Source organism: Excalfactoria chinensis, chromosome 3, assembly GCF_039878825.1.
Source record: "Excalfactoria chinensis isolate bCotChi1 chromosome 3, bCotChi1.hap2, whole genome shotgun sequence".
Classification (NCBI taxonomy): Eukaryota; Metazoa; Chordata; class Aves; order Galliformes; family Phasianidae; genus Excalfactoria; species Excalfactoria chinensis.
In genome coordinates, this window is record NC_092827.1 from 89,952,788 (window position 1) to 89,975,750 (window position 22,963).

Sequence of the window (22,963 nt, forward strand, 5' to 3'; positions counted from 1 at the left end):
ATATATCCTTCCTCCCAACCAGGCTGCAGCTATGAGAAGTTTTACCCTTCTATGTAGGAAACAAGCTTCAATCCCAAGACAAAGTGAGAACACACTGCCGATAACAATGCACCACTCTGGTCAAGGGATGCTTGAGTCTCTGAGGCAATAAAACCTGGATCAAAACCCGTGACATCAACGTAAATATTCAGTGTGTGGAGAGCATTAAGATCAGCCTTCTGCATACCATGGCTCAATTTCACTGCTTGCTTTCACCCACTGTAACACTAACTTGCATGATTTGAGTAGTGCCTTACAGTCAGAAATACCTCTGCTCATGAGTACTCTCTCAAGCACTAATTGTCCTTATGGTAGGAGTTTTCCCCAGCTTTCCTGGGAAAGGGAGCTCAGATTCTCCAACAAGGCAGAGGAAATCACTGTATTTGTGTAGAATGCAGTGATTTGGCTTATGAAAAAATTCATTATTTCCTCTGAATGTCCCCAAATCTCTTCAGAGGAATAGAATTACTACCAGAGCTTTTAAAAAGTGTGCTAGAAGGTTTTCCCTCCATGAAAATTATCTTGCAATTCTTTGCTGAAAATTTCAAGCCCTCAAACCCTTGAAACAAAGTGTTTAAATGCCACATTTTAGCTGCCTGTTCAGTTTCTTTTAGTTCTCATTATTGCTGTTTCCTCCCCATTTCTTTTACTTCCAACTTTTCAAAACTGTCAACGATGCAGGGGAAAAAAAAAGAAGAAACTGTTTTCCCACTTCTTGTACGAAGGCTGCTCCAAAAGCAATGTATCCCATTTTATTATTTTGGCCCACAGTGTCAGAGGCCAGTGTTGGTGGTATGGCAGTAGAGGCTGAACCTGCCCACCAATATTCCTTTCATTTTGTTGCTGTGGGACAGACAGCAGCAGAGGGGCAGTCTGACACAATGGCATCTGACGTGGAACAAAGGTATGGGACTGAATTCCTCCATGTGGAAAAAAAATGGCACCCACTGACACTCATCAGTGCTTGCTGAATGTTTCTGGTGACCAAAGAGCAGACATGAGCACAGTGAGCTGGTGGGTGGTGCATTTCAGCAGTGGCAACAGAGATGTGAAAGAAATCGTGTTCTGGATGGCCATGCAGATTTGTTTGAGCGCAGCATGCAGGCTCTTGTTTACTGCTGCACAGCTAATGGTGGTGACTGCCTTGAAAAACAGTGTTTTGTAGCAGAGAACTTGCCCAATCAAACAGTGTTATTGTGTTCCTTGCTGTTGTTTCCATGGAAATAGGAGGCATTACATTCAGAGCAACCTATGGAGCTGAAGAAACCTTCTAAAGCTGAAGGAATTCTAACACGCCATAAAGTTTCAGCAGCCAAAGTTTTACTTTCTATTTGCCATATCAGAACTTTCCACAAACCCAAGGAATTCTGGAAGAACAGAAAATGCAAAAAAAAAACACCTAAAAAACCCAACTTAGAATGAGAAGTAGTAAAAAATTACTTCCCCAGCCTTTCCTGTGATTTGGCAGTCCTTTACAGTCCTGACTGGTAAGATATAATAAGAACCTGAAAGCGAAAACATGAAGATTCTAGCTTTGGGTTAGTTCGGGGATTTTCTTTCACCCCCCCCCAGCACCATGAGATAAGGTCTTATATTTTTTTCAGTTAAACTTCTTTTCTCCCTTTTCAACCAGTCCTATCCTTCAGGCTGCATAATGATTCCCTCTATTTAATATTTTTCTAACTAACTCATCTTGCTTTTGCTTCCAACAATAAAGCTCAGCATTAATTATTTTTGGTTCTGGGAATAATTAACTCAGACAAGAGCCCTCCCCATACACAACTTTGCTCGTGCCTACACATTGCATTGTGTCTACATTTGTTACATCTGAACACAGTTTACAATCCTTTGTGCAAAGAAAACAGTAAGACACGGGGCCCTGTGCCCTGCCCTGGTATTTTGGTTGCCCTCAGCTCCAAGCATACCCCAAAGCCTCCATACTGGTGAGCTTGGTGTCTCTAGGGACACACTACCTTATATAAATACACTAAGGAAGTTCAGTGGTGGGCAGTTTCCTAGTTACATGGTGTTTGCCTTCCGCACCAAGCATCCATCTACCGCTGGTGAGATATGGAGAATGAAGGCTCTGGGGCATTATCAGCCTGTGTCAACACACTATTAATAATCATTACTTCTGCACTGCCTATTGCTTGGCACCCCCAGCTGGATTAGCTCTGATTTTTGCATCCCAGCTGTACACATGCTTATTACCACACCATCTTTACAACCAATGCAATTACTTGGCAGATTACTAAACGCTACAGATACAGCAGAAAGACTTATCTCTGGAACCATCGAAAAACCTCCAGGGCTAAAAAACAATAATAAAGTAATTGTAACAGAGATTAACTAATCTTTTTTCCCTCCCCCGTACGCTTGAGTGTTTGCTTTTCTACCAGTTTGCATGGACAACTGCCCAGCTTGTTCTGCTGGTGGCACTGACAGGCACTGAGAGGAGCAGCAGGGCAGGAGCCTGCCTGGGGGTGGATGAGGCCCTAGGTGCAGTCACTCCAGGCAGGACCAGGGCAGGTGTGATTGTGAGAACCACTGCCCCTTCTTCACCATCTCCTGGCTATTTCCAGAACTTGACCAAATAAGCTTGTATGCTTTTCATTCAGAAGCATAATATTTACACGTCCTTTCAACTGTCTGAATTAAGAGGGGAAAATAGAAAGAAAAGAAAACCTGGAATAAGGACAAAGCAAACAAAAATGATTTTCACAGAAGCCTCTCGATACCTCTCAGTGGTCCCATGCCAGACAGGAAGAGAAATGCTAAGATCTTAAGCTTTCCTACTTTCCAAGGCAGCAGTGGAGTCCCCATTCCTGGAGGTGTTTAAGAGACAGGTGGACATAGCACAAAAGGGCATGGTTCTGTAATGGGGCTCAGCAGGCCAGGCTGATGGCTGGCCTCAGTGGTCTTGAAGCTCTTTTCCAATCTGGATCATTCTATGATTCTATGGGCAGAAAAACCTGGCTCTGCAAAGGCACCCCCATGCACTCCGGTTCATTCCCGTTCACAGTCTCAGGCAAACGGGATATGCAGGATGCCAACTTGAGCTACGCACAGCAGGGCAACAATTCTCCTCGCTACACTGACATCTATTTTTAAACTACTGCATATGTTTCCTTTCATTACCAGTCACACTCATTTACTTTGAAAGGAGGTTACAAATAAGGAGAAAGCCCCTCATTAATTAAGTGACTGGATGGGTCCATGCTTTTGGCTGAAGAGACTTATTGCCTCCTCCCTCTCTCAGCAGCCACGCAGGCTTAAAGGCTGCACGAAGAAGAGCTGTTCAGCTCCGGTTTTGAAACAAACTGGCCAAGCACCAATGTTTAAAAGATGGGACTGACCCAAATTGCTGGTTATTTTCCTTTTAACATATTCAAATCAGACCATTTGGGAGCAGCTGAGATCGGTCCCTCCGTAAGAATATTAGGAAAATTCTCAGAATGGATATGAAGTTTCTTCTCAGAGTAGTGAGGTGCTGGCACAGGATGCCCAGAAAGGTGGTACAGTCACCATCCCTGGAGATGTTCAAGGACAGGGAAGATGTGGCACTTAGGGTTTAGAGGGCAATATTGGTGGTAGGTGGACAGTTGGACATGGTCACCTTAGGAGGTCTATTCCAACCTTAATGATTCTATGGAGGCCAGAGCTGGGCTTCCCTGTGCTCTGAGAAAGGGAGGAGAAAAGGGCCTAAAAGCAAAACACAGAAGGAATAGTGTAACGGAAAAGGGAAAATAAAAGTTTAAAACAAGTCTCAACTGCCACAGTGGAAGCAGAAAATAAAACAATCCCAGCCTCCAACAAGGTGTTCGAATGCCTCGGTTCTCTGTATCTGGAGAGCTTGGGGAGGCAAACATCTGAAGGATGTTATTTGGAGCAGCTTGCTGGCTTTTCCTGGAGTTTAATAATAGCAACCGTATTTATAAGACTAAAATGTTTTTGTTAAAAGGCTAAGTAGCAGTATGTCACGCTAGTCACTTTAATTTAAAATAAATTCTAAAAGTTCTCACTGGAAAGGCTTGCAGCAGACTATAAATACATGCAATATGCAGATGGATTTTTTTGAAAGCAGATTTCTTCTTCTTTGGAGACTGCATGAGGGCGCAGCATTTCTGTGGCACAAAATTCCAGAGGCCCTAGGAGTCAGGATTTCTCGTTGATCTTACTGCAGTTTTGTGGGTTTTTTTTCCAGCCCTTCTGCATGGAGTGGCTGCAAATTCCTGGATTCCCATAGCATCCATCCCCATCTCTGGGAGAAACTAGTGGAGAATACAGATGGCCCTTTCCACCGCACATGTTCACCTCCTTTGCAAGCCCAGCATTCCAGAGCCCAGCACTTCCCCTCTGTTTCTGCTCCCAGGGAGCCTCACAGTGTTGCTGATGGTCTTTCTTTGGCTCCTGAGCAGGAGCGCGTGATGCCAGATGTGTGTGTTGCCCTAGCAGCAGTCCCACAGCAAAGCAACAGAGCTGTGGCAAGGGTGGCAGAGTTCTGCAGCCATGCAGGGCTTTGGCTCCGCATCCCTCCAGCGCACTGTGGGATTGGGCAGCTCTGAGGCACACTTCCCTTGAATGCCCTTTACCAAGGGCAGGGTTTTTGGTGCAGCAGTTGTAAGAGATGATGCTGATGAATTCCTTAGAAGGGACTGAAGTCAGGCCGCTACCAGATAGTAGGAAATATTTATAACAATCACTTCCAACTGCAGCCTTTCATCTAAAATCTAAACAGAAAGCTGAAATCCCCAGGCCTGTAAGTTGACACCTTGGCTATATATGGTCAAAGAAAAGGATGCGAAGTCCCTAGCAATGAGATCCATTAACCTCTGTTAAAATTAACAAGCCTGCATTGTCAGCCAGCTTCAAGGCATGGTTGCCATGCTGTGTGCGTGAAGAGCTCTGCTGTCCCAGGGATGTGTCAGCATGCTGCACTCACCGCTGCATCTGCAGCAGCCTAACATGCTGGCAACACACAGAAGCGTCCCCCTGCCTCACACTGACCTGAATTATAAAGCAGTCATTGCTATTGCAAAGCCATCAGGTGACCCACAGGGCTGTGGAAGCACAGCAATGCCAAGCAAAGGCATTCAGCAAGATGTCTGAACATCTGAATTTCAAAAACAGATTAAAAAAGAAAACAAATGCTTCATCTTTTGAGTTCTAACATGCTGTCTCAACCTGCTTATCGTTACTGGGAGAACAGCAGAAAATTCATTTCTGCATGCGTCCCTGCAATATGGGGTGAGAGAATCATTTCTATTTAAGCACAAGCCCTCTTTTGTTTCTCCTCCTGTAACTCACACTTACAAAACCACCTACCACCAACCACTCGGACTTTGATCTCCATCAGTGCCCAAGCAATGCCAACTGGCTACACCACAGCAAACGGCGAGCACACAGGGCAGAAACAACCATTAGATGCAATAAGACTCTTTACAGCAACAGCAAGAAAGACAATGCTGGCTTGAGATCTGCAGTTTAAAATACAACTCACTGCAGCTTTTGCTGGTGGTGATTGTGTGGGCTGTGTCACAATGCATATTTGACAAAGGAAACATCTTAAGATAATGCAGGAGGTGAAAACGGTCCTACTGACACACTGGGTTCAGCATTTTTTCTGGCTCCTTGCAGCAGATCTTCCAGGAAACCACCTGGTCAGGGTGCATGGCCTTCAAGTGCCAGCATCTCTGCTGCACATCTTGACAGGCTGTCTGCAAGTCACTTCCCACTGCTAAAAATAGCCATCTTCTATATATCTACAGATTTACAGATAGACAGTTAACGTTTAGCAGCTCCCTGTGACCTTGCCTTGCTTCTCCAGGGCCTGGGAGGAACACAAGGCCATGAAACTCAGAACGTGAGCAGAGAAAACCAGGGTTGGAGGGAAGGTTGGGTTTGGACATTAGTGCAGTAGGAAAAAAAGGGACTCTGTGGGAAGAACGATGGATAGTATTTTCCACCCTCAGAGGGAGCACCTCAAATAGGGTTATGGTGGGGTGATACCGTGATGCCTGCTGACCCTTCTCAGCTTCCCTACCTGCTCTAGAGCCACTCTGCCATCAGGCATGATTGTTTCTGCACTCCTCAGAAGCCTGGTTACCTCTGTCCACTGGTTGGATTGGTAACCATTTGATTTGTTCCCTCAGAAATATCAAGAAATAAACCCCAGGGGTTTAGACCATAGAGTGGCTTGGGTTGGAAGGGACCTCAGAGATCATCTACTACTCACTCCCCACTGGGGAAAAATCTGCAGGTTTATCTTCTCTTGTTACTCCACTAGACATTAAAACAGAAGGTGGCTGACAACGAGAAATTAGGCAATGAAAGCTCCAGTATAACTCATACCCCTGCCTTTTTCCCATTTGAACACCAGCCAGTGTGATCACACCATACAGCTGATCTAAACATGAGATGGCTATGTAATGCTGAGATTGCTCAGGATGGCCTGCACAGACCACTTTGGTTGCCTTCCTATGGGGAAAGTGTTGTACAGACATATTGGTTTCAGTCCTACAACAGCTGGGGCCAGGGAAATATTTGATTAATGGTTTTCCTCAGGATTTCCTCAGTGTAATTCCTCCTTTCAGTGAAAGTGAGGAAAACGGGAAACTTATCACAGAAGCCTAACCTTTATTTTTAAATTAAAAACTAGAGAAGAAAGAATCACAGATTTTACAGGGGGTTTGTTTTTTAGCAAAGACTCCTGGAGCAAAATAAAATGTCATCCTTTCCCACACCTGTTCTTAGTGGCAGAAACGTACAATACAACACTACCAGTAAGTGACCTGCAGCCACGTAACCTTTACAGCAGCTGTGAGACAAAGCCTTTATTTGCAGGCTGTCGTTGGCATTTAAAAATTGATGACTTCCATTTTGACACAAAGAATTAAACCTCACTTTAGTATGAATCATAGTATCAAGGCTGGAAAGACCAATAAGACCACCATGTCCAACCATCAACCCATGCCTGTGACCACTCCAAACCACATCCCTCAGCAATACATCTCCACAGTTCTTGAATACCTCCAGGGACATTGATTCCCCCACCTCTCTGGGCAGTATGTCCCAGTGCCTCACAGCTCCTTCTTAGCATAAACGTCTCTTAATATTGAACCTGAACCTCTTCTAGTACAACTTGAGGCCATTCCCTCTCATGCTATCACTATTACCTAGGAGAAGAGGCCAACCCCCACCTGGCCACAACCTCCTTTCAGGCAGCAGTAGAGAGCAATAAGGTCTCCCCTGAGCATGCTCTCTTCCAGACCGGAGAACATTCTGGTTCCCTCAGCTGCTCCTCCTAAGACTTGTGCTCTAGTCCCTTCACAGTTTTGTTGCCTTTCTCTGGGCACCCTCGAGGGCTTCAATGCTTTTCTTGTTGTGAGGGGCCCAGCACTGAACACAGCAGTCTCACCAGAGCTCAGTACAGGGGGACGATGACCTCCCTGCTCCTGCTGGCTGCACTATTGATGATACAAGACAGGATGCCATTGGCCTTCTTGGCCACCTGGACACACTGCTGGCTCACATTCAGCTGGCTGTCACTCATACCCCCAGATCCTTTTCCACCACGCACCTTTCCAGCCACTCTGCCCTGAGCCTGTAGCAATGCATGGGGTCATTGTAACCAATGTGCAGGACACAGCACTCGGTCATGTTGAACTTCATCCCATTGGTCTCAGCGTATCAGTCCAGTCTATCCAGATCCCACTGTAGAGACTTCCTGCCTTCAGGCAGGAAGGACACTTCCTTCCAGCTTAGCATCACCTACAGGCTTACTGCAGGTGCACTCAATCCCTACATCCAGGGAGGGTCACTTGGGCTGCCTGGGTACACCAGTGGGCAGAGAAGACCCTCAGGAGACAGGAGGTGAGGTTCCTTGGGAGAGCTTTACCAGGCCTAACAACAAGAGAAAACCGTGGTCTACAGGGAAGCCCCTGACAGGGTGAGCCTCCCCTTTCCATGCAGTGGGTTCGCACCACTCTCCTGTGTTAATGACACGTGGCTCTTTTCACATTAAAAGTCATTAGTGCTACAGTGTTGAGAAGATAACTGCTGCCAAATCAAGGCCCTTGCTCACAGAAGCTGGTGCAAAAAGATCATCATTTTACTTCATTTTTAATGATCCAAACGCAAGCCTAAAGCTACCCATGTTTAAATGCGTTAGCAGAGCTCACCAGTTCCCCTCTAATTAGTACACGTGCTTAAGCTCCAAGAAAAAGAAAGGAATAAAACCGATGCCACAAACCAAAGAGCACTGTGCCCTACTTCCCACAGCTTCTGGTGGACATCACCGCCATGCTCAGCTCCAGGCACAGAGCTGGCATGCAGCCCTGCTACTCCCTGCTACCCTTTTTGTTGGATTTTCTGTCACCTAACCAGGGTGCTAGGAGCAACTGCCTGCCTGCAAGGAGTTGTTGCAGAAGCTGCATAACACGATATACACCTTTTTAATCCTCTGGCTTTTGTATAGACAGAGATACAAAAGTGTTATTACTTTGCCTTCTGCCACAGTGGTTTTAAAACATTTGACTGGAATCCAGCTCCTGCTGGAGTTTCCAGAGTTAAAGAATGAAAGTTAGGTTCAAGTTGCAACCTGAATTTTCTGTGAAGTCCTAAGAAAAACAAACAAACAAACCAGGAACTTCAGTTAATCTCTTTAGATGCCAATTGAGTCACTTGCAACATTCCTATAAGGTAAAGCCTTTTTCCTGAAGTAAATGCTATCATAATGCAATGGAAAGCACGACAAGACAGTACAGCAGCAAGGTCCCAGGCCACAGCCAAAACAGATCCACTGAGACAAGACAGCAGCAGGTGAAAAAACAAGGTAAAGAAACTGCTTACCTTTAGAAGGCCTGTAAGGTCCTTGGGTAGACAGGAATCCCCAGATGAGATACCTTCACCTCCACTGCCATCCCTTAAATGAGGTCTGGGAAGTGATGGACCCAGCCCTCCCGGTCACTCAGGACCATTGCATGCACCTGAGCTCCCCTGGGTTGGCCCTGCCTTCCCACCAGGAGCTCAATGACTGCTTCAGGCTGTGACTCAGCATTTCCACTACAACTATTCACACAGACTGGTATATTTTCCTTTGATTTTCAGCAAAGTGATTTTTAGTCTCTGCTGTACGTGGGAGAGAAGGGATCGACTCAGTCTTAAATGTGGAACTCTTCACATTACCTTTTTCCTTCCCATCTCTCGTGACTGCATGCACATAATCACCCACAGAGAGTCTGGCTATCCTGGCACCAAAATGCTGAACAATAGCAGATTAATTCAGATCACTTTAGCTCTCCCTTTCTCATGCACAATTAGAAACTGAGTTGGCATTGGTGGTTATTTTCCTTCCCAAGCTCAAATTAATTTTCTTTTCCTTATTGCTTTTAGCATTGCTGCTGAGCGTTAAGCAAGGCCTCTCCCTGCAAGCACACTGAAGCTGAAATTAGCGCAGTACCAGCTCAATGAATTTAAGATATGGATTATGTTGCAACAGCCCAACAGTTTTTCATAACCAGCCTCTTTTCTAATTCCCAAGAGCCTGGCTGTGCTTTCCAGAAGGTCTCTGGAAGGTCTCATGTCTACCCTGCACATAACAAAGTATTCAGGTAGGCTGCTGTGGTGCTCCCTTCACCCTGTTCTCCTCTCCTCTGCTTTGTACCTGAGACATAGCCATAAATAGTTCCAGCATGATATCAGCTGGGCCATGAGTTGATGGTGATTGGGGCTGGGAATTAAAGCTACGTTCACCAGCAAAGCCTGGCATGGGGGCAGTGCTGGTTTCTCTCACAGGTTTCCTCTTCATGCTGCTGAGCCTCTTCAGTGGCTTCCTGGGATCTCCACTAAAAATACGCTGCTTTAGATGCATAATGAGCTCCCCGAGTCGAGTCTTTTACTGACTCCCTGCAAATCACTGAGAGGACAAACTGCTGTTTCGATTCATTAGCAAGTGCTTTGTAGAAATCTGTTTGTATATTCACAAGAGACCAGTGCGCTCATTTATACTAGGCCCAGGAAGACTGGCACAGAAGAGTCTCTCCTCTCCCCTTCCCTTCCAGCTCTGCAGGGTGGACAGCAGAGATCAATTTTCCTCCTAAAAGCACAGCAAATTCTCCCCTGGCACAGGAAGGGCCAGACAGGGCTCTCTGGTTGTTATTCAGCATTTTTCTTAAAGCCTCAACTCTGGGAGCTCTGGGATTCAACAAGAAATTTAATTTTCACCTAAAACACAATGCGCAGAAAACCCCTGGAGGGTTTAGTTCTTAGCACTGCAAAGGAAAACATCACCAGAAAGGCTCAGGCAAATAAAATAAACCTCATGACACTGGCATAACTTGCAGATCTTGTATGATTTAAGCAACCAAATCACCACGGCAGCTGTTTGTTATAATACTGCAAATGTGACCCACAGGGTCCGTGCAGGGCCTACAAGAAAGTGGAAGCAAAGACCAGGCAAGAGAGAGGAATGCCAGGAGATGAGGATGCAGGAAAGAAAGTTCTAGGCTTTTGCTTGTACTTTTCAAATGTACTGCCTTTGGGCACTTAATATTTGCTAATTAAAACAGGCACCCAAAGCTGAGCTAAAGCTTTTCTGTAAGGGTTTGTGGAAGAGGAATTTCAGAAAGCTTCAGGTTGATCCGGCAGCTCTCTGCTGGATGATGCAGATCCATCCAAACTTTCCTTCATAGTCTTTTTTACAACATTAACATCCAGAAGCAGCTTCTGCTGCAGCCCACAAAGCTTGCTGGCTCAGTTAGCCTGGGGTGCAACAGCATGCGTTTGGACCCAAGGCAGGTGTTTTGCAGGGAGAGCAAACTCTCTGCCTTGGAGAGGGCAGTGTGAAGGATCAGAGATCAGGGGCTGTTTGTACAATTAAGACAAAAGAGCAAGGAAAGGAAGTAACTATATTAGGGTCCATGCTCAGATACTCATAGGAGAAGAGAAATCCCAACACACAGTGCCAGAGCACTGGATTCCCATTACCCACTGTGGGAGAGGGAGGACACTATGCAGAAATAAGGAGCCAGTGGTCCAAGTGAATTTTCCAAGACCTTCTAATTGTCAGGTGAAGTTTAATATGCACAGTCCTCAGTCCACCACCACCTTCAGATTGGTTCATTAGCAGCTTTGGGGGTGTTCTCCAAGACCGCCAGTTCTCAGGGGACTGAGATGCAGTGTTTTAATTGTATATAATTAAATACTGCTCCCTTATCTAGATTTCAAAGTTTGCTGCTGGGGCTTCAGTACCAATGCTCTCTTTCCCTCTAATTAGCTTCCTTAATCTGTGCAGCCTTGCTTCTTCTCCCATAGGGACAGGGCTCTCCTGCAGGGAAGGTTGGATTGCGTCTAATTATTAGCAAAGGAGACAGACAGCAGGCGAGCACCATCCCCATCCGAGATACCTATTGGGAGCAAAGAGCCCATATGGGGTAGCCAGAGGGAAGCTCTGAAGGCTGTATGGATGCATTTGGCCTTTGCTCCATCTGTAGTTTGCTTTGCATATTACCCAACCAGCCATTTGCAGCAGGAGATCATGCAGGACAGAGGCCTCTTGACTGAAGTACAGCTTACACGATGAATGCTTTTGCTTGGCTAACATATAAAAACAGGAGAGGGAGGGTTCCCAAGACCTCATCTGACCCAGTGCTGTCCTAAAAGAGACAAGATAGCAAACACCTCCAGTAAATCTTCAACCAGCGCCTCTAAGTTTTCCTCTGTTGTTGACAGAAATTGCCCACTCCCGAGCTACTCCTGGGCAGACCTACACATACATGGAAGAAATTCCTTCTTGTCTAATTTGAATTTCCTCTACTATTGCCTCACGACCCCGAAGACACAGATTGCCCTTTACATAGCTCAAGGCTTAGACCTTCCCTAAGGCTGCTGTCTAAATTTAAAAGTCCCAGTTCTCTCGGTCTCTCTCCTAGGGTCACATTTCTCAGACCACTGGTCATTTTCTGTGCTCGGGACTCTCCTCAACTTTTTCTGGATTTCATGAATATCTCTAGAATGACGTTGGCCTCATTCATTACAGAAGCATGACACTGTGAGCTCAGATTTGGCTGCTGGTTCATGATGGCCTCAGTCACTCACCTCCTGCTTGGATCTGTGCTTATGACTCTTCTTGCACAAGCACTTGTCTTTAAAATGTCCTGCTTCCTCTCAGCCTATTTCTCAGTCCATCTCTCTAAATCTCCATCCTGGCTACAGTAATGCCTCCAACGTGTCCACTCTATCTGCATGTTTAACAGCAAACTTTTCTGCTTCCAACAAGCTTCAGTTCAGGATGACACCTTCTGAACACCTCTTTGTCCACTGTCCCCTTGTCCACTGCCACATTTCTCTTTTCACACAGGTGTGACCCCATCACCCCAGTGGCCTATTTAGACAGCACCTCTTTACAGAGATACTGAACTAGGTAACATTAAAAGCCCTTCTGAAGCTGAGTTATGTGACAAGCACTGTTTCTCTCATACCCAAAAGCCTGGCATAAAAGGAAATTAGGTTGGCTTGATAAGATTTGTTCTTGACAAATCTGTGCTGGCTGTTACTCATCTCCTTGTTATCTCTGAGGTACTTACAAATAATGTGTTTATTTATTCTAGACTCTTTCAGGTATAGAAGCAGACCTAATCTGACTGAGCTGCTACTGAAGGCAGCTCTGGAGCTTGACTGCAGATCTCCCCTATCACCCAGGAAAACTTCCAAGGGGACTGCTAGGAGCTCTGGGAGACCCTCTGGCATTTCCTAACAACACAAAGCTGAATGTTAGTACCTGCAATCACTCAGAGAATAGGTAGGTTAAATCATCTCCATCCTCCATCTGTGAGATTCCTGGAGGGTGTTCCTGATAGCCTCACAAGCACATATTGGAGAATATCTAAGGAGGGATGTGCTTCTTGGTGGAAACTTTCAGAAGCTCCACTTTCCTTCTCCCTCTGCAATGCTAAGGTGTGGGCAAGCCATCTCCTTCCCTTGTAATTCTCATCCAGCTTCTGCTCAACCTGACTCCAACCCAGTGCTCCTATGCAGTGCTGTTACATTCCTCTCTACTCAGCTGGCCCATTTTCTGGTTTTTGTATGATTCTTTCCAAGTTCCAGGTCACTGGAGAGCTCGTGAGTCAGGTAAATCTCCTGTTACAGTTCCCTCCCTTTCCCCCGCGGTAGGATCATTTGTGCACAGGCCATTAATACTGACTTTGTTTATATTATTTTTTCCCTGTGCAGAAGTGATATCTTATCCCCCTAGGTCCCATCACGCATCCAGTCAGTAAGGAGGAACATAAATTTCAGCAACCAATCCTGAACTGGGAGTGCAGATCTACTGAACTAAGAAAAGGCAAAGCCGCAAAGCTCTATGCAGTCTCTGGTGCCCGGCAAACCTTGTTCCCCACTCAAGCCAAAGCAATACCTCTCCTTTCAGATCCAGCCACCCATTTCCAAAAAAAACAGCCTGGGAAGGCTCAATAGGTGATGGACCATTTAGTGGGTTAATATATTTCCACTCCAAATTGTTTGCAAAGGCCCAATTTATAACTGTTTTCTTCTCCTAGAGGCAAGCAACTTTATTCAACAGAGACTGGAAAAGAGCCCCTTGGAATAAAGGAGCTTCCTGGCAGTGATGCCATAAAATGAAAACCACCTCTATGAAAACACCCAAAAAAACAACCCACAAAGGTAGGGCCACTGAACTATGGGCCTCTGAACTATGGACCCCCTCATCCCAATTCCATGTCTGTTCTCAGCAGTCTGAGAGCATCTGCGCTGGAAAGGCTTCCTCTAGAAAGTGCTTTGCTCTGATCAGCTCCTTCTGTCTCCTCCTGGCGCCCAGTTCTTGGGGATCTAGTCTGTGCCCCAGTTCTTCGCCAGTGCTTTGTTGCTCGCTGCCAGGCACATTTTATTGTCACTGTGATTGTGTAGGAAGGCGTCCAGGCACTATGGAAATGGAACCATATAGGGACTGGACAGAAAAGGCACATGCTGGTCACCCTCTCATTTGCACAGCAGTGGGAATATTTGTTGTCTTATGCTAAGATATTTTTAAAGCAGAGAATGCTGTTACTATTCGTTGTCACCCAGGATCCAGCATTGCCATTCTTGGAAAGCAGCACAGTGCCTCCTGTTTCAGCATCAGAAACATTATTAGCAGACTTTTTGATCCCTCCCCAGATGCTGTCAGGTTAAACGGCATTTGGGACACAGACAAGGTTGGCCCGATCTGCAACCGTGCCTATGACCACAAAGCAGAGGATGTGCCCCCACCAGTTCCAGTGTAGGTGGCCATGCACTCAGCCATTGCATACTCTGGCTGTGAATGACTAACCTTTATCAAAGCTTCTGGCCTGACAGTGCTGCAGGGATACAGGTGGTTAAGCCAGACCAGAGCATGGGTCTGCTTCTGACTCAGCTTCCTATCTGCCAGGGCCAGCTTCTCCTCTCTGCTTGGCTTTGGATGACAGCAGATGTTTCTCTACCCATCTGCTTGGATGCTGGCTGTAGTCAGCTGTCTGTTTTTTGTTCTGTTGGTCTCACATTAAGCCCACAAAACTACTAAGTACGATCCACTGAGGTCAGGCCTGGGGGCAAGCTGTCAGAGGAGAAGACATAGAGGGAAGAGTCACAACATGAACTCAGGGGTGCTGCACACATTTTTGGGTTGAATTTACCCAGGATAGGATCCCATGTGCACGGGAGGGAGAAGGGCGGGTGCATGCTGCAGTTGGTGCAAGTGCCACTACCAGCAGTGTTCAGGCGCATAGCAGGGAAGGAAGAGCACGTGCGAAGGGGGACAGGGCTTCTCCTGCCCACCGTTCTCATCTCCCCACCAAGAAACCAAGGAGTCATGTAGTACTGCAGGATGACTTTCCCACACTAACAGGCTTTGCTAGGATAGCTGCTTTAGATTCTTAAAACAAGCCTAGATCCTGTGTTTTATAAATTACTACAATGCTTTTAATAGGTAGCCTTTTCATAAAGGAGCACAGCGGATGTGTACACAGGCCCTGATGAAGCTAATAACTGCCTCTCAATAGCTTTCAGAGAGTTATTACATATTTAAGATCCAAGCTCCCCTAATCAACCACAGAGATGCAGCTGGCAGCGGTAAATTGCCAACAACATCTCATTACAAATAAGGAAACATTGTTTTTTCAAGGACAAAAACAGTGTCAGTCCTTCAGCAAGAGCTAACCGCTCTCGTCTTCCCCCTCTTTCCCCCTGTCCCCTCAAGTGATGTGCCGGCGCATCTCGCTTCATCCAATAACAGCCTTGCTGCCTAATCTACTCCACAGGGGACATCATCAGATCAAGTTCCTAGATCTCATGCACATGCATCATGACTTATTTGGGCAAACAGCACAGACTGCATACTGCGCGCACCCTCCCCAGGCAAGCCACGGGCAGGGCTTGTCCTACAACACCGCAGTGACTTGCTGCAGGAGCACACCCAGTGGCTTTCCTCTGAGGAAGACCAGATCTGCCCAAAAGACACGTAGAGAACCTGTTGTGAGAAAGCACATTGTAGGCTTGAGACCTGAGAATGCTTTCTTCAGTCAACACATATACTCACGGTATCTACATCACCTCATGCCCTGCTTGCATATGCAAGCCAACAGTGAGCACAAGTCAGGCTTGGTGAGGTGCATGTTCAGCCAGCTCTAAATGTGCCTCAACATGCACTTTTAGTGGTCCTCCAGAGATGACTGAGAAAACAAAATCCAGCACCCAGCCCTATGCAACACAGGGCTTCCACTGCAGGCAGCACCATTCCTCAAGGCCCCACACTGCATTTCCTTCTCCATCCCCCCTGTGACACACAGCACAGTTGCCACCCTCAGGATATTTCTGCCCTCAGACCAGAACAGGCTTCCTGAATGGTAAAGCCATACAGACTCTCATTTTCAACTAGAGGTGAATTTCCTTTTTTTCATGCCAAATGAAAAACCCCAAACTGCTTTCTTTTTGCTCAGCATTGGAAGGCTCAGACCATCCTGAACACAATGGGAAGCCAAAATCCAGATCAGTCCCCTTGAAGAAAATATTTCAAGCTTGTTTGGTTTCTTCCTCCCGCATAGAGGTATAAATGCGTAAAGCACAAAGCAGTGAACTCTATACCACGTGGCCTTATTCCTCTGCTGTCTCCTAACATGGCATTGTGCTGTACAACTAAGACAGGAGCACAGCAGCTTAGAAGTATTCAGGAAAGGCTAACTGTGTCAACAGAGAGGAGGAAAGAGATTATCCTGTTACAGTTGCATCTTTCCCTCCTGCGGAAGGGACTATCAGCTCAGGACCCAAAGCAGAGCTGTATTTCAGCCCTAGGGAACTTCTCCTTCCAGAAACTCACTTGGAAAGGGAAGCAAGCCCCTGTGATATGCCACAGCCCTGCACTACCTTGTGCTCAGCTGCACTTTGTGCCACCTCCAGTGGGCTGGAGCCAAGACCCCAGGTGTTCATGCCAAGATCCCAAGATCTAAGTCCTGGTGGCCGTGTTTGAGCAGCATGCAAATCCCACTGACCCAGCTGGGACTTCTGCTGGCGAGGGGAGAATACACTCCAAAGCCCAAGCTGGGCAGTGGAAGCCAGGTGAAGAAGGGTTTAATCTTTGGTCTGTTTTGCTACCTCATGCTGTGCCTCCAACCATTAACCCCGTGCCAGCCAGGGCTTGTGAAGGGATGCACACCGACCAACCCAAACAAGGAGAAAAAGAGAGAAACAACATGTTTGATTACAGAAAATGGAAAGTGGAATGTTTACTTCACCTTCAGCCTCGTTTACACTAAACTCCACCTCACTGGGTTGGTCCCTGCTCCTCAACTGCATTCTACTGTGAGGCTGGCAGTGCTGGAGGTTTCATTTCAGCCCCTGTAGCTGCAAGTCACAGATGCAAAGCCGAGCTAGAGAGGGGTGAGCCAGGATTTTATTTTTTGCTATTTCTGTAGAAATACCTCACTTAACTTTTTCTGGAAAAGAAAAGGAGAACTTAAAAAAGCAGTACTACTTGGTTTCCCCTTCATGCCACAATCTATACTTATTGACACCAGCATTTTTAAAGAGCTCTTGGGAGGGACATTCTCTCTGGGGATATTTTCCATAAAAATCAGAGGGTTTAGCTGGTGTTTATGTCACTGTCCTAGATTTGTGCTTCCAGAGAAATGCCAAAGCTGGCTTGGACAAGGAGCTTTCAATGGGCCAAGAACTTCCCTCCCTAAGCCAGCAGCAGGCACCTTTCAGAAAAACAACTAAACCATACATTGTAAACAGCAAGATATAGCAATGAAAGATTGTCCGTGCATTTATATAGCATAGCCGAAGGACGTGCAGAACTGGTTATCTGTATTTTCCTCACTGACTTTTAACAGCAGGACAAACTTTTCTGCTCGGTACTTGGGGGGAATCAGACATCTGGAGTGCAGGTTATAATAGCTCTCTAATTGCAGTGACAGCTCTAGAAAAGCTGCTAGTTCTCGACTGTGAAAGAACATGCAGTTTTCTTGTAGCTCTGCAATTACATCTGGGAGAGATGCACCTCCCAATGTTTCAAGACAGCAAGGAGAAGAGATCCCATCAGCTGGGGAAAAGATTGCTTCCTCCTCCAAGATAAGAGGCTAGATCCCTTTTGAATTATTTGGCATTCAGTCAGGTGATAAAAATACACTGGCTAGATGAACCTCTGACCTCTCTGACAGCTACAATACCTGCAGCAGATGGGTGTGCAGGAAAAGCCTGCAGCTACACATCTTACTGGTCCATGTTGTCATCAAGAAAGCTTTACTCATCAACAGAGATGCAAGACAAGGACAGAGACACCTTGCTGAGGTGGCCCCGGAAGAAAGGGTCTCTCTTAAACTTTACATCATAGTCCCTTATCCTAAATGGATGTCTCACACCAGAGGTCCCTGTGCAGCATCACAGAGACGCTGTCTTTGCTGAGATGCAGGTTGGACATCTATAGCTTTCCCTCACAACTTGGGACGATCTGTTGAAACGCTTCAGCATTTACACTGCAGTTTTGTATACTCTGAGAAAGGAGACGTCAACAGATTGCAAAATGGGAAATTCTCTCTGGTATCCACAAACAAATAACATGTTACGTAACTGGGCCTTCTGGGAGTTGGAGGGAGATCTCCAGGACATCCAGGCTCTCCCAGCACTTCCTAATTTTACTGGGACTTACCAGCAAGCCAGCCCTCTAATTTAAATACAGTCTTTCACTCTGTTTTCTTTCAGCTTCTCACCTTCCTGCACTTTCTCTACCCTCTTTGTTAGTGTCCCAGAGAAACATATCTTGCTCAGTTTTATTGAGCTGATCGATACACCCTAGAGTGGCAGAGCTGAAGAAGCACTGAAGACATTTAAAATGGGCAGCAAAGCAATTTCTTGGCCAGCCACGCATGGGAAATATTAAAGTTTTAGAACTCTGACTTTATTGAGTCAAATACTGCAGAATGGCAGCACTCTACATAGCCGTGATTTAGCTGAAGCACCGCACTAACAGCCAGTGACGTAGTAAACAGGCTTTATCTCTGTAATCCACATACTATGCTAGCACATCTTGATTCCCATCAAGGCAAATTTTTCCAGGGGAGAATACGTATAAGCAGCAGCTCAGCTCCAGGACCAGATTTGCCTTTGTGCTGCAGAGCTGTCCTTAACTTGCACCCAGGCAAACACGGACTTGTGGGAGCTCTTCTGCAAGTCAGATCATACCATCCAACACCTGAACATGGACTGTAGTAGTTATGCTCCAGAAAAACGCCTACTGCCTGCCAAGCACATGGGCAGATGGCAATTTGTAAAATCAGTGCCATCAACCTCCCAAAATATAAGATACATGTGTGTCTTCTCCAGCCTGAATGAAATAAGCCCCAAGCTCTCATCTGCTCCAGGCTGCCAATCCTAAAGTGCACGCTGATGCTTCCCATGTGCCCTGCCTACAGTATCAGCAGAAAATGGTTTAAAGACAACAGAGATATAACGGCAATACCTTGGCACCTGCACAGAAAAAACAACACGCTCTGTTTTCTAAGAAAGCTGTTTTTCCCGTGTCTTGTGTGCATGTAGATGGCTGGTTAGAAAAGGAAGGAGAAGGCTTGCAGTGACAAAGGCACAGCAGCTCTCCCTGACAGGTCAGGGAACAGCAGTGGCAGGATGTGGCCAGCCCAATTCCAGCCCACTTCCTGCTCACTAGGCTCTCAGCAAAAACCAGCAGTGAAGAGACTGGGTGGAAAGTCCACCAGCCCCAGTCCCACTGCCCAGCCCCATGTCGTGGGCTGAGCACTGACAGGAAGCATGGATGCAGGTGATGCCATATCTCTTCAATAAAGGATGGCACAGAGATCCCAGCCAGAGCGCTGACTCCAAGACAAAGGGGAAGTGAAATCAAATGTCAAGGTCTTCCTGCTGGCAGTCACATTTTGCTGGTAGTGACTTGGTTAAAAACTAAAGAGCCTTTGGGGGATATCCTTATAGACTAGTTCATTGCATCTCTGCAGGTACCTCCCTATGTCTCCTGCAAGGAAAAAAATCAAATCAAATCCAATAACTGGATTCCTGTCTACTATGATTATTGCTCAGGAGCCTGGACTGGGAGCAATAGTGTACTATGTGCTCCCGACCCTAGCAGGAACAACATATACATTCTGGCCTCCAGAATGCTGGAGCTGTCAAGTTCTTGCTTAGTTATTTCTGAGAGGTTGAAATATCATCTGGTTACTAATACCCTGCCTAAAACTTATGAATCACCTTTTCATTTCCTGTTGCTTCCAGGAGTTTTACAATTCTTCTGTTTGTGTCATTGTCCCTATTCACATGGAGCAAGTATGAATAACAGAGAGAACATACAGCCTACTTTCCACGCTCACCTTGGGTCAGCCCCAGCTCCCAAGAGACCAGCTGTGCGAGACTCAGCATCCAAACCACTGTTTAGGTCTCTCTTGACGCAGCAGTGCCCTTTATCTAGGACTGCTCTGATTCCTATGCAGTGGTTCTGTGCTACTGTGTCTGCTGTTGGCAGGGTCTGGTCTACAGGCACAGACTTCAATGCAGGAAGAGCCTGATGCCGGGGCAACACAACTCCAAGCTCTTGCTCTCCCAGAGCCACAGCTGAGCAAGACGTTGTCTTTCAAACATACCAAAGGACAGATGCTTTCAGCTATGATTTACTGAGTTAACTGACATTCTTGGCATAACATGATAAACAAGGCAGAGCACAAACAATTTTTCCACTAGCCACCTAGCAATACTCCATCAGCATTCAGCCTCTTTTTCTAATTTGCAGACAGCCAGATATGCCTCCGCTTGCACCCTAACCATGAAACTTCTTTTCATGACAGTACTTTTTCAGGAAATGCATTACAGTCACCCACAGTCCTTAGAAAGAAGAAGGAAGTGACTTTCTCCAGATCCAGCAACACTGAACGGACTGTCATTGCAACAGTGCCCAGAGGAACTGAGGCAAGTGGATGCAGTTACCACGACTCACACACTTGATTTAGACAGGTGACTCCATGGGACTGGGGGGGGTAACAGCCAGCTTGCTGTTCTCTCTGTAGAGCCAAAACTATAGAGAACCGCTTGGCTCCTGGATAGAAAGTGGAAGGTTGGCCTTACACACCAGTTCCACTATGCTGATCGGAGGGTGGGTGCACCCTGAGTAAGCACAACTCTCTGACCTGCCAGCAAGGCAGGAACACAACATTTCTGGCTCCCAGAAGCACAGAAGAGCATTCAAGGCTTGTTGTAACACACTGGCACCTGCTCAACGCCAGTGCAGCTCTGGTAGTCATGTACATTTAATTTCAGGAGAGTGATAGACTGTGAGTTACAAATAAAACTTCCACTTACACTATCTCGTCATTCTGGAACTCCAGCTCCCCACAGGTGTCTTCAAAGTCTTCTCCTCCACCTTTGGCTGAGCCTTCAATGGTTTTATAGGGTACAATAACATTTCCTCGTGCACCAGAGGTTCGCAACACTTTCACTTCCATGGTCCCCACACTCTCACTGACATGTGTTACTGGTTCCTCAAAGGTGAATATGCCAGCATGGTCATCGTCAAAGATGGTGACGGTGGCAGTAGATGGTGAGCCCAAGCAGGCAAGTGTGGAGACACGACTGGCCTCAAGAATACCCTCATCTGCCTCAGTGCTCACGCGGACATTGCTGAGATGGACCAGAAAATTCTCATCCTCCTCAAATATGTCATCATCGATTATGCCAATGCGGATTTCCTTCTGGGTCTCTCCAGGCTTGAAGACCACTGTCCCTTCAGTGAATTCATAGTCAGAGCCGGCGTTGGCTGTCCCATCCTCTGTCCGGAAGTCAACATAGACTGTGTTGGTCAAGTCACCACCCCGACGAATGATGGTCAGGGCAACGGTACCACAGTTCTCCAGACACTGGTAGGTGCCCTGTTCAAAGTACAGCTTGCTGACGGGGTCATTTTCTGCCACCTCACTGTTGACCTCATGCATGCTGACAGCTTTGCGGGCCTGGTCCGCAGCATGTCTCTTCAGGATGTTGCCAGCTCCTGTCATAAGTCGAGTGGCTTGGATGCGATAGAAAGCCCTGCTCTTCTGCTGCTGACTTAAGACCTGGTAGTTGGCCAACTCTATAAGCTGCTCAATTTCCTTGTCAGGGTGCTTTTGTTTCAGCTCCTTCAGGATCCGAGCCATTTCCCTCCTGGCTTCCTCATCATCCTGGTCTTTTTCATCTACCTCCAACACCAGTGTCCCATCTAAAAAGTTCTCCACGTGAGAATTAGCAACCTTTCCGTCCATCTCAATATCAGCTTTGGAGGAAGGTCGGTCACCCTCATGCTCAATGATCATGCCTCTCTGTTTGCCAGCTCGGTATTTCTTGTAGACGTACTTGTAAAATAAAAGCCTCCTGTCAGCTATCCAGGCAAACACTACACAGATTGGGAAGAAGAAGAAGGTGAGCAAGCCTTCCCAAACCTCTACAATCCCAGGAGAAGACACAGATAAAATAATGTAAAGCCAAGTGTAGGCAAAGATGCTCCAGGCTGCTGTAACAAAAAACACTCGCAAGTGCTTGATCTTCCTTATTTCTCCATCAGGAACAACATAAACACAGATTGCAATGATGACAAACATATTAAATGCAGCACTCCCCACAATTGTGCTTGGCCCCAAGTCCCCCGCTGTGAAGCCATGGCCGCACACTTCGATGACGGACAGAAGGATCTCAGGAGCGGATGAGCCCAAGGCCATCAGTGTGAGGTTGGAAACGGTCTCGTTCCAGATCCTCACCGTGGTTTTGCTGGTCTCGCCATTGGGCTTCTTGATGGTTATTTCCCGTTCTTGTGATGTGATGACTTCAATGGAGGACATGAAGCGGTCAGCTATGATGGACACTCCCAGGAACATGTACACCATCGCTACAAAATACACTGTTGCTCGAGCTATTTTGTCACCAAACGAGGGATCTTGGGGTTCCCATATAGGTAAGATCACGCCCTTTTTGCAGATGTACGAGCCTGTGCACACCTCAGACTTGTTGGCAGGCACTTCACTGGGGCTTTCTGCATGTATGCCATCTGCATGGAAGAGCAGCACCACCACAATGCTCAGGAGTTGGAAGTTCACCAGGAAGGTGGGCGGGTGAGTTGCTTGCGACATGGCCGCTCCCACTCAGCAGTTCCCACACGTTCGCAACCTGCAGAGACAAAAGGGAAGACACACTGAGGCTGGCAAGAGACAACAGATCTTCCTCTCCACCCCATTTTTTCCCACCTTTCCCAAATGTATAATCAAATTACCCTTTCGCTCAAGAAGACCCATTTAACGAGCCCTAACTGTGTTATGATCATTGCAGTTCTCCATGTACAAATCATCTCTAGTTCAGCTATCCGAAGAAGGACTTAATCAGATGCTTCCAGTGGGCTAGCACCCACATCCTT

General features: G+C 46.6%; 1 protein-coding gene across 8 annotated transcripts in view; it reads right to left on the bottom strand.

Annotated features, from left to right (window-relative positions):
- The window catches only part of SLC8A1 (solute carrier family 8 member A1), an 80,815-nt gene that overhangs the window by 49,495 nt on the left and 8,357 nt on the right, over positions 1–22,963 (bottom strand). For all 8 annotated transcript variants that reach the window (XM_072333294.1, XM_072333292.1, XM_072333289.1 and 5 more), the window contains exon 2: positions 20,887–22,719. In XM_072333294.1, the coding sequence (XP_072189395.1) occupies positions 20,887–22,682 (1,796 nt within the window). In that variant the 5' untranslated portion in view covers positions 22,683–22,719. The remainder of the gene's footprint in view (positions 1–20,886; positions 22,720–22,963) is intronic.